Source organism: Giraffa tippelskirchi, chromosome 8 (genome assembly GCF_054371585.1).
Source record: "Giraffa tippelskirchi isolate mGirTip1 chromosome 8, T2T-mGirTip1v1.2.pri, whole genome shotgun sequence".
NCBI classification, from domain to species: domain Eukaryota; kingdom Metazoa; phylum Chordata; class Mammalia; order Artiodactyla; family Giraffidae; genus Giraffa; species Giraffa tippelskirchi.
Genome location: NC_137282.1, coordinates 62,333,049 through 62,350,037, shown reverse-complemented (window position 1 = coordinate 62,350,037; position 16,989 = coordinate 62,333,049). Strand labels below are relative to the sequence as shown.

The window sequence follows — 16,989 nt, the reverse complement described above, 5'->3', positions numbered from 1 at the left end:
CACTTCTGGGGCCCCATGTTTGGAACCATGCAGCCCTGTTGAGAAAGGAGTGTCCAAGGAAAGTGAGATTATGGATAAGGGGCCCTGTCCTGTCCTGGTGGAGGTGTCTGCTTGGGGGTGGGGGCAAGGGTCCAGGGAGTACCCTGGGGAGGCCTCAGCTGAACCCACCGTGTTGGCTCGTCACCGCTCCAGCCCCCAGACAGGAGGGGACCCGAGCTGAGGGAGGGGCTCACATACCCCCTGAGCTTGGCCAAGCCCCTCCCCATGCCTGGTGTCATCCCACCCTGCCACCCTCCCAGGGAGCCCCTTGGGGATGCAGGTCGCCATCCCACCACAGCTCACAGTGGGCTCATACCTGCGAGGATTCCTGGGCTAGGGGCTGGCGGATGCTAAGGGAGGGATGGTCTTCTGGAATTCATCTGGACATCCTCGGCAGAGGAGCACTGGGAGCCAGATGGAAAGGGAGCACCGAGAGCCAGATGGAAGGGGAGCACCAGAGCCAGATGGAAGGGGAGCACCAGAGCCAGATGGAAGGCGAGCACCAGAGCCAGATGCAAGGGGAGCACCATCAGATGGAAGGGGAGCACCGAGAGTCAGATGGAAGGGGAGCACCGAGAGTCAGATGGAAGGGGAGCACCGAGAGTCAGATGGAATGGGAGCACCAGAGCCAGATGGAAGGGGAGCATCATCAGATGGAAGGGGAGCATCGGGAGCCAGATGGAAAGGTCATGTTCAGACTCTGAGAGGTCTGGACATCTTTGGAAAATAACTGTGGCTTAAAAGTAGCCATGGCACCCGGCCTGGCAGTCTTACTCGGACATTTGCCCATGTTTGTACAAAACCCCGTGGCAGATGCTCATTGCAGCTCTTCCTCACGGCCACCCTGGTCAGTGCGTGGTGGACACAGAGCCCCACGGGCCATATAACCGCCTGCCAGGCAGGTCTCCAGAGACCCAGGCCCATAGCCCAGCTCACACTGTTTACACAACGCCCCTCTGTGGGGAGGGGGAGCAGAAGCAGGGTGTTGAGGGTGTGGCCACCTGAGGGACGGGGGGCTCCTCCGGGGATGGCCGTGTCCACTGCGTCAGCTGTGACACTGGTAGGTACCTACAGGGTGTGGAGTGGGGGCACATGGGCGCTTGGAACTGCTCCTCACAGCCACACGTGTGCCGACAGTTAATTCTGGGAAGTTTATTAAAAGTGAACAACGTTTATGAAACAGCTAAACAGGCCCCAGCCTCGGAACCCCTGCAGTTCTCGCGTCGGTGGTGGCGGCCACAGACATCGGGCAGGAATGGATGGCGGAGGGCTCAGGGTCGGGAGGGGAGTGCGGTTGGAGGAGGCTGTTACCAATTAACCAGCTCCACTGGTTTTCCTTTAAATCATGAAAAAGCACACCCGCAGGGCAGAAGGCTGGCAGCTTCCCACCGAGGCAGAGGCTCCGGGCCGTGGCAGACATGGCAGGCATGGCAGGCACCCCGGGGCCCGACCTACCTGCGGATGGCGGCAGGGAGGCGCGGCCAGCGTGGGACAACAAGCTCCAGTACCTGCTGAGCTGCGTGGGCTTCGCCGTGGGCCTGGGCAACCTCTGGCGGTTCCCGTACCTGTGCCAGACATACGGGGGAGGTGAGCCCCCAGGTCGGCCCCCCGCCGCGGCCTCCGGGCTGTGGGGACTCCCAGCTGCAGGAATCTGGCCCCCGGGGCCCAGCGGGCCTCAGGTTTGCTGTGCTGCTCACTGGCCGCCCGCCCAGGCTTCGTGGGGTCAGGGCACCCGGCGCCCCTCATCTGCACTGTGTCCTCACTGACCAGGCCCCAGAGGCCGCCTGGGGGCCGCGGCCATACGGGGAGCGGAGATGGGCCCCCAGGCTCCCGCACGAAGCCCGCGGCCGGAGCCAGAGCCGCTGGGTGGAGCACCTCGCTCAACAGCCCGCTACTCTCGCTGTCACGCCTGGTCTTGGGGACAAGAGGCGCATACCGGGTGGGCGGCTGCCCTCGGGGGATGGATGTGGGGCTTGGCTTGCTGTGTCCCCAGGCTCAGGGCGGTGGCTTCCCGGGCAGAGTCATCTTCTTGTGGGGTCTGACCTGAGGCTCCCCTGAGGCCTGCAGTTCCCAGGGCCTGCGGAGCTCCAGGTCGAGGCAGGTGCTGGTCGAGTGTCCCCTGCGGGACAGCGGCTCTGGCCTTCCGCCTCAGAGAGGGGGAGGCCAAGGTGGTGAGGATTCAGCCCATCTTCCTGTCAGCAGGTTGGGGGGTTCCTTTCCCTTCAAGGGCAGAGGCTGGTTCTCCTCCTGAGATGGGTGTGTGGGGGGTCAACACGGATGGCAGAGCCCACATGAGCACCGCCCACCAAGCCTCCTGGTCATCCAGACACTGCGTCTTTGAGGTCTTTCTTTCTTGATGATAAGATCTGGGGCATGTGGGGAAGTCTGAACATGCAGACAAACAGACGGACATTCCTCTGTAACGGCTACCCTGGCGCCAGCACCTCTGGGGGTCCGGGGAATGGCGGGCGCCTGGGCCCGGGTCTGCCGGCCGCACCTCCGTGACCACAGAGTGGAATGCACAGAGCTCCCTGGAGCCCTCGGTGCCCGTCAGGTCAGGTCAGGGCCTTGGCGACCCTCCATGCACGGGGCTCTGCCATCTGCAAGCACGGCACTGCCCACAGCCTGACCTGCTGCCCAGAGTGGCCAGAGCGGGGGCCCAGGGGCCCCTCCCTGCAGACACCTCTGCCTCCATCCAGACAGCGAGGCCGCGGGCGTCACCCGCCGTGCCTGGGGCTCTGAGATACACCTGTAGGATCCAGGATCCCGCTTTCCCGGGCTGGAAGCTCTTGACCAAACGCCATGAAACAAGCTTCTCACCAGTGAGAGGCCCTCCTCCATCCGCTGTGACCACGTGTGGCGACCCTGAGCCAAGGTGGAGGTGACGTGCAGACAGGGCATCGCCTGGTTCGCACCAGCAACCCCCTGATGTCAGGACTGCGCCTCCAGGTCGTGGAGGGAGGCAGCATCGCCGCAGAGCTGAGCGGACATTGACACGGGGCCATCCAGGGGCATCACATAAACTCCACTCCGCAATGAGCAGAAGAGGCAGAAGCAAGGTGCCGGGTGCTGACCTCGGCCGCTGACTGCAGGGCTCCGACCCGGGCTGTGGCCGGGGGGTCCCCCCAGGGAGCCGCAGAGGCCCCGATTCCTGCTGTTGTGGTTTAGTGAGGAGCCCTGGCATCCAGCAGAGCGAGCCCTCTCAGCTCTTCCTTTAAATTCTGCCGCTGCCGCCTTCCCACGTAGACTGCAGCTGCGGCACGCCGGCTGGGTGTCCAGCTGGGTGTCTAGCCTGGTGTCCGGCCAGGCCCCTGCGGTCTCTGTGGGGCTGGGAAGCAGGTGCCCCCTCACCCCGTGAGTCCCTCTGTCTCCATCCTCCCATGGCTCTTTCCTCAAGATCACAGGTGTGTTTCTCAGCAGCCCACAGGCCCGTGCCACTGTTCCTACCAGAGGCATCTTTTCTCATTGGACCGAATGGCTGTGTGCTGCACCCAGCACCCCCAGGCTCTGCCCAGACCCGCCCACAGGTGGCGGCACACAGCGCTGGCCATCTGATGACCGTGTGCTCCTTGTCACGGCTCTTCAGTGGCCCTTCAGCTCTCGGGGCCGGAGCACCGAACGTGCGAGGCTTTCCCCACACTGACCGGGCCTCCGGTTCTCGGTGGATGCCGACTGGGTGCCCCAGGACCTAACCCCACCCTGCCCGCACAGGCTAAGGGCAGCCCCACAAGATGCCCCCCTCAGATGCCAATCTAGAGTAGCAGGTCCCCAGGTCACCGCGGCTTCTTCCAATTTAGCTACAAATTCAAGGGGTCCCGCAACCCCTCTTAAGACTCAGAGATTTCTGGAATGGCTCACGGGACTGACTCGGAAAAACACTCAGGTCTACAGGTTTATCATGAAGAGGGCAACCCAGGAATGCCGACGGGGAGCAATGCGGAGGCGGGGCCAGAGGGCAGGGCCCCCTGCATGGCCCCCTCCTCTGCCTCCACCAGGCAGGCACCCTTGACGGGACCCTGGGCCGCTGGCTGGTGACTCTGCAGCTGGGGGAGGGAGGGGCTGGGAGTCCCAGGCGCGGGGTTGCCCTGCGCCTCTAGCTCCCGGCCTGTGGGGTCAACCAGGTAAGGTTGATGGGCATCAACAAGCTGCACTCCTCGCCCGACTCCATGACACTCCTAGGGTGCTTAGAGTTCAGAGGCTGAGCCAGGACAGGACCAGACACACGCCTCTCAGTTCAGCGCAGCGTCATGGATCTGGGACCCCAGCGCTGGGGTCCACGCCAAGCTGGACTAGCTCTCCTCCTACCCTCAAGTCCAGCAGAAACAAGGCTGCCCTGTGCTGCCCCCCACCAGCTCCTCCCGGAGTCAGCATGAGGGGGTGGGTGTCCCCCCAGACGCAGAGCCCCCCGAAGCCTGGCCCCTAGCACCCCAGCCGGGTCTGTGATCTGGGTCCCCATCCCCATGGCGGTCGTGTTGAGGTTGAAATGCACTGACGCGCAAGGTGGACGCTGCTCGGCACCGGGTCACAGAAATGCCTCTTGTTCTCCTCTCCCTGGAGCCTGGAGACTGAGCCGCGGGCCAGGCCCCCCCGTCCCTTCTCCATCTCTCCCCTCCCCTCCTTGCCCATCACCCCGTCCCTCTCCCCTCCCCAGACCTCTCCTTGGGCCAGACCCTCGCACACTGCTCTCAGCCAGTCCCTGGGGCCTCCACCTGGACCCTGTCTGGCTGGGGCCTCCCCCTCAGACCGGGAAGGGACGGGGGAAGGGGGCCAAGGGTCAGTCAGCCTGGAGGCCGCACCCTCCCCAGACGGCGGCTCAAATGTGTGGGACTCAGGCCCTAGGCATGCAGCCGTTCCATGTCTGCCATCGCCACGCGGCAAGGTGTGCATCCTGAGGCCTGAGTGCGGCTCGGGAGGGTGCCTGCATCTGTGACCCGGACCCCGGGTCCCCGGCGGCCTCTGCCCAAGCCCCCACTGCAAGACCTGCCCACAGGGGCCCTCCCGCCCCTGGGAGGCCTTCCCGGGGCCTCCAGCACCTCCAGAACTTAACTCTCTCCTTTAATGCACTTTGGCTTTTTGCTGCTGCATGGAGCGTACTGAGACGCACTGTCTGCCCACATGCTGGCCTCGGGTTCCCGTCAGGCCGATGTGAACCAAGAGCTCCGTGGCCACTGGCTCCGCTCAGGGCTCTGAGTGCATCCACACTTGGGACAGTGGCAGAAAAAGCCAGCACGAGGCTGTGCCGGTGAGGAGCACAGGACCTGTGGTTTGTGGGAGTGGCTCTCGGAAGCTGAACCCAAGCTTCCCGTGGACAGTGGGGACAGCCGTGCCCACTGCAGCCCGTGCTGTTGGTCGGGGCCTGACGGTCTGTGCTGCTCCCTGGGGTCACCTGGACCCGGGCGAGCGCGGGCAGCAGCTGCAGTCGGCCTGGCAGCACTGAAGCACCCACACGCACTGGCCCAGAGCAGGCGGGTTTCCCGGGTCTGGAGAGAGGACGTGCGGCTGAGACACCAACGGTGCACACAGGGCCAATTTCGCTTCTGGGGAGTCAGTCCTCCTCCTGACAGTGCGGAGCATCCTGGGGGGACCCGCATCTCCCCAGCAGGCCTGCGGACTCAGGGACACCAGGCCCCCCCCCACCTGCCGGGACCCGCGCTGTCCACGCGGGCTCGCGTTGCAGAAGGGAGCCGCCACGTCTGCCTGCCCTGCCCTCGGGTTCTTCCCAAGAGGCAGCCCGTGCTCCGTCCAAGGGGCTCGGCACACAGGCCCACCCTGCTGTGTCTGCCCCCAGTGTCCGGGCAAGGGTGAGGGGCCGGGAGGGGCTCCCCGCCCCAACTTGGGGCGCAGCTTGGGGGCCCTCCAGTGACCCCCTCCTGCAAGGCCCTGCCATGAGCCCACCATGAGCCCAGAGACCAGGGGTGTCGGGGCCCCAGTGAGGAAGCAGCTCAGCCCAACATGTCAGTGGGAACCCCACACAGCCCCAGAGAGTGGGGGACACCAGGCCCCAGAGGGTAGAGAACCACGGCTTTAACACAAGCAATCCCCCGATGTCAGGGCCGTCTCCCTTGGCGGCCATGAGTGCCTCTCCTCACCCCCAGCGCCCGTGTCACGCTCGCCGAGGCCGGGCCGGGCAGAGGGCAGGCCCACTGATGGCCGCGTCTCTGCAGGCGCCTTCCTCATTCCCTACGTCATCGCCCTGGCCTTCGAGGGCATCCCGCTGTTCCACATCGAGCTCGTCATTGGCCAGCGCCTGCGCAGGGGCAGCACTGGGGTGTGGATGGCCGTCTCGCCCTACCTGGGCGGCGTGGGTATGTGCCCCCCACCCGCAGCTGCTCGGGGGGGGTGGGCAGGGCTGCGTCTACGCGTGCCACGTGTGTTTGCCGGGTGTTCGCTCGTCACGCCAGTGCACGCCTGGTGGTTCGGAAGCTGGAGGGGCCCTGTTGGGAAGGTGCAGGGGTCCCAGCACGCAGGTCCCCCAGGGAGGAATCAGGCATGATGGTGCAGGCAAGGGCCCAGAACAGCAGCAGGCTGACCCCCGTCGGCCAGTCCATCCACACGGGGCCCTGAGCGCATGTGGCCCGATACCTCACACACCTGGGGAGACTGGGCAGAGGGCAGAGCCAGGTCCCCGTGTGCCTGTGGGGCGGGCTCTGCTGCAGAGGGTTCTAGCATCGCCGTGCGGGCCTGTGACACACCTGGAGGCTTTGGGCTGTCCGAAGGCCCCACCTGGAAGCAGACCGAGGCTGGTGGACAGACCACTGAGGCCCAGCCAGGAGGGCACCGCCCGGCCGGAGGATGAGAGGGGCCAGCGGGCAGGCAGCGGGGCCCTCGGGGCTGACGCAGGGACCAGACATGGGCTGTGAGCGAGGGGGCTCCATCAGGCAGGCAGAGGGAGGCGCTGACCTTTCCTGGTGCCCGCAGGGCTGGCCTGTGTCACCGTGTCCTTCCTGGTCAGCCTGTACTACAACACCATCCTGACCTGGGTGCTGTGGTACCTCCTCAACTCCTTCCAGCACCCGCTGCCCTGGAGCGCCTGCCCGCCTGACCTCAACCACACAGGTACTGCTGTCGGGCGAGACGCCCAGCGTGGCCGGCCCCCCGGAGCTGGGTCCTGCTACCCCGCAGCTGCCTGTTTGCTGCGGGACCCCGGGAGCCCCATGCCCTCACCAAGTAGCACCCAGGCCCTCACAGCCGCTCACAGACCTGGCGACGAAAAGCGTGCGGGTCGGGCTGCTCATCCCCCTGAATTAGGTCTTCAGGGGGACCCCCCACCAGCCCAGGTGCGTGCCGTCTGCAGAGACCTCAGGTCTGGGGAGTAGTCACAGTTTTTAAGTGTGCTCGCGACGCCGGGTGGGCGTCTGTCCCTGAGGGCCCCGTGTCAGCTTGTGCTTGGCGCCTGCTGGACATGCCGGGCAGCTGCAGAGGCCCCTGGAGGCCAGCCCCCCGGGCCCGCTCTCGTGGCGGGGTCCTGCCGGGTCCTCGTGGCCCGCGGCCCACCTGTGCGGGCCCTCCCGGCTCCAGGGCTCGTGCAGGAGTGCCGGGACAGCAGCCCCGTGAGCTACTTCTGGTACCGGCAGACTCTGAACGTCTCGGCCGACATCAGCGACAGCGGCCCGGTCCAGTGGCGGCTGCTGCTCTGCCTGGCAGTCTCCTGGGCAGTTGTGTACCTGTGTGTCAACAGGGGCATCGAGACCACTGGCAAGGTGAGAGCCAGCGGGCCAGCCCCGTTGCCCGGCCCCCGAGGACCCCTCCCCACTTCCATCTCCTTGGCCTCTGGGGTTCAAAGGTTCTGTCCATGTCCCTGGAGAACTGGGCTCCTCTCCCCACGAGGCGAACCTCCTCGGCTCGGTGACAGTCTGCTCTGAGGTCCACTGTGCTGTTAGAATAGCCATTACAGCTTCCTTGACTAAATTAATCTGTTTTTTCCAGCTCTTTTTCTTTTTGTCTGTTTGGGTCTTTTTGCTTCAAGTGTGACTCTTGCAGAAGCACGCGGCTGGGTCTTGCTTTTTTATCCAGTCTGACGATCCCTGTCTTTTTCCTTTGGGGTAGATCGAGCATTTACACTGAACGCGCTATTGATTTGGCTGTGTGAAGCCTGTCGTCTTGTATTCATTTTCTGCTCTTTGTTCCCGTTTCACTCTTCTTCTGTTATTTTTTGATGCCGCTCTCTGTCCTTTGCTTGGTGGCTGTAACTCGGTGGTTGGATTGGGGGCTGCAGCCCACACCGTCTCCTAGCAACGCTGCACCAGTCTGCAGAGGAAGCCCTCAGCATCGCCCTTCTCCCCCCAGTGACCATGCTGACGTCATACCTTTTACTACAGTGTCATAAACAGCAAGCACAGTCTCAGCACTTTTTTTTTCCCCCCACACCACTCAGCTTGTGGGATCTTAGCTCCCTGATCAGGGACTGAGCCCAGGCCCCGGCAGGCAGCGAGAGAGCTAAATCCTAATCTGGGGAATGCCCGCATTCTCAGCAGTTTCGTTTTAAACACTGCATTATCTTTTTTTTTTTTTTTATAAATTTATTTATTTTAGTTGGGGGCTAATTACTTTACAATATTGTAATAGTTTTTGCCATACATTGACATGAATCAGCCATGGGTTTACATGTGTTCCCCTTCCTGGACCCCCCACCCACCTCCCTCCCCTAAACACTGCATTATCTTTTAAAGAGACTTAGGCAGTGAAAAGAATTACTGAAAGTCACCTAATTTCCAAGCAGAAGGACCAGGGGGGCCTGACTTCGCGCTTCCCAAGTTTGCCTTTCAAACTGCACCCAGCACACAGCTTCCCACCTCTCTTCCTCCCGGGCTTGGATAAGTCCAGTATTTTTTATGTTTGTCCTGATTTCAACGACTGTGACTACACTCCATGCGTTTCCACGGGGCCTCCCCCATGGTGGTTGTGGAGGTTTGCGGGTCTGAGTGTACTTTATTTCAGTTAACGTGTGAGGGTGACAATTACTCTCAGGTGAGGGGCTCCAAGCTCAAGGGGATTGGAATTTCAGACCCAACCAGCCAGCCAGAAACCTGAATAGCCCTGCACGAACATCACTGAAGATGCCCCGGGGGGCCCCCAGTGTCTGCATTTGAGGTCTGGGGCTCAGGAGGGAAGGTGCCCATTTGCAGATTAATTTTTTGCAAATGCCCTGTGTACAGACCCCTCCCCAGCCCTGGAAGAACTGAGGACTGGTCCTGCTGGGGGGGAGCGTGTGGGCAGGTGTGCGCCCCACGGACCCCACAAAGAGGCCCGTTGGGGCCTCAGGGTAGAAGGAGGAGGGGCCTGTGGGCCACAGGGAGGCCACTGCCCACCTTGGCAGAACCCGCACATGAGCATCAGGGCAGCCCCAAGCCCCCCGAACGCGACAGAGCCCACAGCCCGCCATCTGCAATCAGACCCCATGACCCGGCAATGGGCCGAGGCCTCTCCCTCAGCCCGCCGTCTCAGGGCTGCGTGTGGAGTGGACTCAGAGAAGGCTGACGACTGGCCTTTTTTTTCAGGCAATTTATTTCACGGCCCTGTTCCCTTACCTGGTCCTCACAGTCTTCCTGGTCAGAGGGCTCACGCTGCCCGGGGCGATGGAAGGACTGACCTACCTGTTCACCCCTGACGTAAGTGGGCCCCACATCTAAGCTCCCCCACAGGCCCAGGCTCAGGACACAAAGCCGGGCCCCGCCCAGCTCGGCCCCTCCCACCCTCAGCCACGGGAGCAGAGAGACGGCCACAGGGAGGGGCGGCCCGGCGTCTCAGGGGTCAGGTTTGGGGCCCAGGGAGCAGAGGAGAACGCGGTCTGGGATGTGGGGACCGTGTGAAATGGGGGTGTGGGGAAGAGGCCTTCTGGGGACCTTGATGTCCCCCCCAGGGTCCCAGACCCCACATCCTTGAGGGGCTCGTTCAGGAACATGACCCCACCAGGCGAGGAGCCACAGGGCCATTCCACGGTCTCTGGAGCCCCAGGGGCTGCACGGCTCCGCCCCCCTCAGTCTCCCAGGCCGAGCTCGCTGGTGGGTACGTGGGTGGAGATTGTGGGTCCCCCAGTGGGAACACCAGGCCCTGTGTGCAAGGGGCCCTAACCGGCCCACAAGTCCTCGGAATCCCCAGCCTGCAGGGAGCTGAACTGACCCTCGGATCTGACTCCCAGTCCCGAGAGGGCCGATCCCCAAGTCCTCAGGGCCCCACGTCTCCTGTGGATGGGCCTGGGGGGCATTCCGCGTCAAAAGCAGGGAGGCCGAACTGGCCGTGTCATCACGTGCGTGCCTCACACGTGGTCCCCGTGGGGACACTGCTCGTGGAAGTGTCCTGGGGACGCTGGGCACAGGCTAGACCAGGAGGCACCGGGCTGGGGGGCCTGTCTGCGGACCACGGGTCCCCGTCCCCCTCCAGCTGCGGGTCCTGCAGAACCCCCGGGTGTGGCTGGACGCGGCCACCCAGATATTCTTCTCCCTGTCCCTGGCCTTTGGAGGACACATCGCTTTTGCCAGCTACAACCCGCCCAGGTAGGCTGGGGCCGGGACCAGGGCTGGGGCCGCACTGCTGAGGGCACGCCGAGCAGCTTGCCGTGACATCCTTCCTGGAATGTGGGGTCAACCGGTGCGAGCCGCTGATAAGCCCAAGCTCTTGGGGTTCCGGCAATCACTGAGTCACCCCGAGGGCCAGGAGGCTGTGGCCCTCTGAAGCAGCTTGCAGCAAGTTCTGGAGCAGCTGCCGGAAGGGAACTGGGGTCATCAAAGCCAGGAACAAGGCCTTAACCGGGGGCTGCCTGGGTGACACACAGTCATAAAAGCAGAAATACAGCCTGTGTAGCCTCCCGGGCACTTAAAACAGACGCCTGGGCGTCCACCTCCTTACGACGCCCGAACGTGACCGTGGGTCATAAAACACATGGTGTGAGTGATGATGCAATGAAAGCAGCCTCCGCGTGCGGTCTGTGGGGGCAGCGAGGGCACAGGAGAGGGGGTGGGGCCCCCAGGGCCTCAAATGGTCGCTCCTGCTGTGCTTCTGCCTCCGCTCTTGCACGGCGGCCAGGGTGCATTTCTCATCTGGAGACCACGCACCCACACCCAGGGTCCCCAGCTCCCTCCCGCCCCGAGGCCGCAGGGGAGACAGGCCCTGAGCTTTGGCGGCAGCAGCAGCCTTGAGCTGGGGTCCCGGATGGGGGTCGTGGGGAGGGCTCGGAGATGGCCACAGACCCAAGAGCGGCGCCCAACCCCAGGCCGAGCCCCGCCCAGGCCTCCTCCCCCGGGGCCCTAAGGCCACGCACGTCTGCAGGAACAACTGCAGGAGGGACGCGGTGAGCATCGCGCTGGTCAACAGCATGACCTCCCTCTACGCATCCATCGCTGTCTTCTCTGTCTTGGGATTCAAGGCGGCCAGTGACCATGGGCAGTGCCTGGACCGGTAAGTGGGGCCCCTCGAGCGTGGAGGAGTCGGTGGGGGTGTCCGCCTGGAACCGGGGGCAGGACCTGAGCTAGAGGTCAGGTCTTGGCCGAGAAGATCGGTTCTGATGAGGGAGTTGTGCACGGGGTGGGCCCCCATCTGACAGCCAGTGTCCTGACGGGAGAGGGGGGCACACGCAGACACGGAGGAGGAGGCGGAGGTTGCAGGGAGGCGGCCACAAGCGCAGGCACACCCAGGGCCCCTCCCTGGACCCTCTGGGGGGACCCCAGCCCTGCCCACGCCTCGTCTTGGACTCCCTGCTCCAGAGCTAAGAGATTACATGTCCTGCGGCTTCCGGTCGCCCAGGCTGTGGTCATTTCTCACCACAGTCCAGGAGCCGACCTAGTGAGGACGGCCCCACAGGGGAAGTCACTGCCCTGGATGGATGGCCCGGTGGCCTCCCAGCGCGGGTCCCCAGGCGAGAGCCACCCTCCGCGTGCTGCTGGATGTCCAGGGCAGCTCGTGGACGATGGCCTCGTCGGCAGTGTCGGCAGGCCACAGGGGAATGCCTGCCATGATCCCTCGGCCACGTGGGGGAGGAAGGGCAGCCGCCCACACCCCAGTCGCAGCGGAGCGCCTGTGCTGCTAGGGGACCCCGAGAGGTCGCAGGGGCCGTGCCCAGGGAGCAGCATCCCCCTGCGGGCCAGCTCTTCCCGCCGCTCCCCTCAGACCCCCAGTGAACAAAACCACAGACAGGCCACCACCAGGCTCCCCCACGGCCGCATCTCGGGTGGCATCACTGACTTCTCGCTGCTAGACAGCACCGACAGCAAAATCACAGACGGAATGCACACACACGAGAAAACCACGGCCCTAGCCAGCCTCTGAGAGGCTCATCCACGGCCCTGGGGGCAGAGCGCCCTGGGGCCTGGCAGGATCCGGCGCGTTGGCCACCCCAGACATCTCTGCAAATGGCTTTGAGACTCTGCAGGGACTGGGTGGGTGCGGGGTGACAAGCACGTTCTAGCAAGCAGAATTCGCCAACACAGATGCCCCCCATGGCATCTGAGCCGTGAGCCCTGAGACGGACGTGGAGGTGTGAGGAGCTCGAGACCACCCCTGCCAGGGCTGTCCAAGCCCACAGGCTGGGGGGCAGGAGGCCGCGTGGCCCCGTTTGTACCCTGGTCCTGGGGCCGGGGTAGCCTGTGTCCCCCATGTGGGCACGAGACCGGGGGCGCCCCTCAGAGCCCGCGCCTCCGGGGTGCGCTCACCCGGCCCCCTGCCCCCGCAGGAACATCCTCCACCTCATCAACGCCTTCGACCTGCCCGAACAGAGCATCTGCAGGGACAACTACGCGGTGGCCCTGGTGCATCTGAACGTCTCACAGCCTGCGCGGGTGGCCAGGCTCCCCCTGGAGGTTTGCCACCTGGAGGACTTCCTGGACAAGGTACCCAGGGGCCATGGCGGGGCTGCAGGTGGCTGCAGGCATTGACCTGGGGTCAGGGGTGAGCCCCGTGGCCTAAACGCAGTGCCTCTGATGGGCCCTGCTCTGCAGGCGGGGTCCGGGTGGGGAGAGCAGGCCTTGGGGCTGCCCAGAGCCCAGGGAGAGGGGCCCCAGCATGGCCACAGAGCCAGGCCACAGCTGGGGAGTAGTACACAGGGCCGACGTGGGGCAGGGACAGCGGCTGGGGCCGGGCAGGCCCCTGTAGACAGCTGTCGAATGGGATCCTGAGTCCCAGGCCCTGGGGCGCGTGTCCCCCACAGCGGATGATTTAGGGGACAGGGCCCCTCCCCGCAGAGAAGCATCTGCAGTTGTAACACGGCCCGGATGGGGCAGGGCCACCTCAGCCTGACCCAGGAGGGCGCCCTGGTCTTCCAGCAGGGAGCGTGAGGGTGGGTGTGCGTCCTGGTGTGGCCCCCGCTGGCGCATGCGTGTGTCCCAGTGGGGGGGCATGCTGGTGCACGCCTGTGTCCCGGGGGGCGTGCTGGCCCACGTGCACCGTGTTGCAGAGCGCCTCGGGCACGGGCCTGGCCTTCATCGTCTTCACGGAGGCCGTGCTCCACATGCCCGGCGCCCCAGTCTGGGCCGTGCTCTTCTTCGGGATGCTCTTCAGCCTGGGCCTGTCGTCCATGTTCGGGAACATGGAGAGCATCATCACGCCGCTTCTGGACCTGGGGGTCATGCCCAGGAGGGTCCCCAAGGAGGTGCTGACAGGTGAGTGCACAGCCAGGCCTCCTCGCCGGACGTCAGATGAGCCTCCCCCACGGGGTTCGAGGGCTGGTCCCCGCAGCTCGGGCTGACCCCCCGAGGGTCAGGGAGGACGGGCAGGGCACTGCATCCCGCATGGCCCCCGAGGGTATCCTCCAGGCCGGGGTGCCGGGCACACGGAGGGGCACCAGAGACACCTGGCGGGTCCCGTCCAGCTCTGGCCTGCCTGCTCTGCTTCCTCACGGCCACCTGCTTCACACTGCGGTCGGGGAGCTACTGGCTGGAGATCTTCGACCAGTACGTCGCGGCCCTGAACCTGATCTTCCTGGCCTTCTTCGAGGTGGTCGGGGTCGTTTACGTTTATGGGATGAAGCGGTGAGTCAGCCACCCGGGCCCGCCCCTCTGCTCCCCGTGTCCCCAGGTCCCCTAGTGGGCATCGGGCAGCTGTGGGTGACACGGGCCATCTGAGCTCCCCCAGCAAACCTGTCCACAGGCACACCCTGGGACCACTGCCTGGCTGTGGGGAGGCCAGTGGCTAAACAGCGGTGTCCAGCCACCTGCGGGAGCTCCCGGTGTCCAAGACAGGTGGACCCCAGGGCAGGAGGGCCTTCCCAAAACTCCGAGAGCCAACCTCCCCTGGAGGCCTCCGAGGAGGCCCAGCAACATTCTACCACCCTCACCCGGCCCAGGCCCGAGGCACAACCGACTTACACCTGTTTCTCTTACCTGCACTCACACCTCCACTCACACTTGTCACTCACAGATGCACACATACACCTGCACTCACACCTGTCACTCACACCTGTCACCCTGCCCAGATGGGGACCCTAGAGGTTGTGACCCCTGACCTTTGCTCTCAGAGCTCCCGAGAGGCCCTGAATGCCAGCATCCGTGCTGCTCTACGGGCAGAGGGATGGGGGCTTGTCCCCAGGGGGACACGCCCGCCTCGAGCACTGGGAGTAAGAGGCAGACCCAGCAGTGGTGTGGGGGATGGTGCGCCCCTGGACTCAGGGGGCCGCGCGGTCTCAGAAGGGGACCCTCAGGACAGGCAGGCGGCCCCGTGGAGGGGTCCGGAGCGGCTGAAACTCCCTCCCGTGTGTGCAGTTGCTGCTACGTGTCCTGGGCCTCTGTCCCTGTCCTGGGACCCAGGTCAGGCGTCGCTCCCCCCATAGCTGGTGGGGCTTCTCTGTGCCCACAGAGCTGGAGCCCCCCTGACCGGGGCCAGACCCACAGGTCCTGCCGCTCCCTTGGCTGGGCTCACCAGCCCCTCGGGCCTTTCCCACCCTTTGACCTGGGGGCGGAGCAAGTCCTCACCAGAACCCAAGAGGGCTGCCTCGTCCAGGGGCCACGTGTCCAGGTCAGAGTGGAGGTGGGGACAGTCCCGTGGGCCACAACCTGGTGGCAGGACAAAGGCTGCTGGCCTTGCGGATGGGGCCTGAGCCCAGTCTCTGCGGCAGGCTCTGCGATGATGTAGCCTGGATGACTGGGAGGTGGCCCAGCTTCTACTGGCGGGCGACCTGGAAGGTCGTGAGCCCCCTGCTGCTGCTGACCATCTTTGTGACCTATGTTGCCCTCCTGGCCAGCTCGCCGCCAGGCTACAAGGCCTGGAACCCCCAATACGTAAGTCCTTTGGGTGGGGGGACAGCCCAGGGGCCCAGGACCCAGTCTGAGCCCCCCGGGTGCCCGCCAGGGCCCAGAGGACCGTCACAGTGGACATCTGTGCCCTGGGGCCCAAGTGGGCTGCTTTTTCCCTAAGACCCCTGATCCCCTGGCCCTTGATGTCCTCTGGGGCATCGGTGCTGACTCCAGCAGTCCCAGTGACCTTGGGGCTGACCTTGGGCGAGGGCCTCGGTCAGTGGCGGGAGGGCAGGTACAGGTTCCACACTCTGGTGACCCCACAGGTCCCTGCAGCCCCTCCCTTGGAGACGTGGCTTCAGGCCACACTCCCCACATGCGGTGGGGCCGGCTCTGCAGATGCCTGGCCGGTCTCCGATGGGACCCTGCCACGGAGCCAGCCAGAGCGTGGGGCGTGGCCTGGACTCTGCTGCCAGCTCTTGGGCCCAGGCTGTGCGCTGAGCCTGTGAGCTCCACCAGCCTGCCTTCCATCTGCCAGTTCAGAGCTTCCCCTTCTCTGCGGTGTGCACGCAGCTGGTTCTAAAGTCTCCCCAGAGAGCAGCTGCCCCACATGGCCAGGAGGGCATAGGAGGGATGACGCCATCTTAGAGTCACTGCAGGGCCTGAGCTCGGGCGGGTGGTGCTCCCCTCACGGAGGGAGCATGGAGTCTGACCAGGCCCAGCAGTCAGCCCCAGGCAGCCCTAGGACCGTGAGGCCCCTCAGGTCGTCCAGGGCGGCTCCCTCCAGAACGCGACACCCCAGGTCCCCGGCCTGCCTCTCGGAGCCTAACCCCATGGGTGGCTCGCCCAGCCAAGTCCCAGAGACTTCAGCTGCCCAGGTGTCCACTGCCAGGGAGCGGGGGGCTCCAATAAAGGAAGAGACAGGCTGAGGCCGCCCCCCACGCTCAGGGCCCCTGTGGCCAAGGGCCAGCCTCCTCCATGCAGGGAGCGCACGTGGGGCGACCTGTCTGCTTCCCGGACACCCCCTCAGGCCTCGTGTCCTGCAGGAGCAGTTCCCCTCACGGCAGGAGAAGCCCTACCCGGGCTGGGTGCTGGCCACCTGTGCGCTCCTGTCCTTCCTGCCCACCCTGTGGATCCCGGCGGTGGCGCTGGGTCAGCTGCTCACCCGGTGCAGAGAGAAGATGCGGGACCTGCCATAGGACGGATGCCCGAAGCCACGGGGCGGCAGGGCCCGCTGAGCCCGGGGCCGGGGTGGCGGGGAGGCCTGCCTGTGCCACAGCTGGGGCGGCACCAATACATGCGCGCTTGGCCCCAAGGGCCCGTGGTCGTTGTTCCCGACGCTGTTGCAACCTCTGGACCCGCTCACGGCACTGCCTGGCTCCCCCATCACAGTCCACGCACTTCTCCAAACGGGCAAGTCTGCGGTCCGCCTCCTGGGCCCTGTGGCTGGCAGTCCTGCACGGGGCCCTTGGGGAGGCCGTGCCCTGAGTCCACGGGCAAAACAGCGGGGGTCCCAACGGTCGGCCAGGGGTAGGGGGAGGAGCATCTGGGAAGGCCCGCCGGCACCCACACACAGCCTGAGGCAGGGCCACCTGTAGGGAAGGCCGCAGGGCTGGGATGGAGGCTCAGCCCCACAGAAGCACCCCTCTGTACCTGAGCCCTGGTTCCGGGGAGGGTCTATCCTGGGTGCACGTGATGGGGACCTCGGGGCACCTGGTGCACAGAGAATCGTCCCAGAAGCATGGGCCATCCCTCCCCTGCCAAAGGCCAGGGAGCCGGGGCACCGAGATGC

At 65.0% G+C, this 16,989-nt stretch overlaps 1 protein-coding gene across 1 annotated transcript; it reads left to right on the top strand.

Moving 5' to 3' along the window:
* Window positions 1-479: 479 nt before the first annotated feature.
* SLC6A18 (solute carrier family 6 member 18) lies at window positions 480-16,396 on the top strand. The gene is made up of 13 exons (XM_081524225.1): window positions 480-592; window positions 1,394-1,626; window positions 6,204-6,344; window positions 6,958-7,095; window positions 7,558-7,739; window positions 9,537-9,647; window positions 10,420-10,532; window positions 11,305-11,433; window positions 12,704-12,860; window positions 13,424-13,628; window positions 13,838-13,997; window positions 15,080-15,242; window positions 16,244-16,396. The coding sequence occupies exons 1-13, from the start codon at window positions 480-482 to the stop codon at window positions 16,394-16,396; spliced, it is 1,998 nt and encodes a 665-aa protein (XP_081380351.1).
* The last annotated feature ends 593 nt before the right edge of the window (window positions 16,397-16,989 follow it).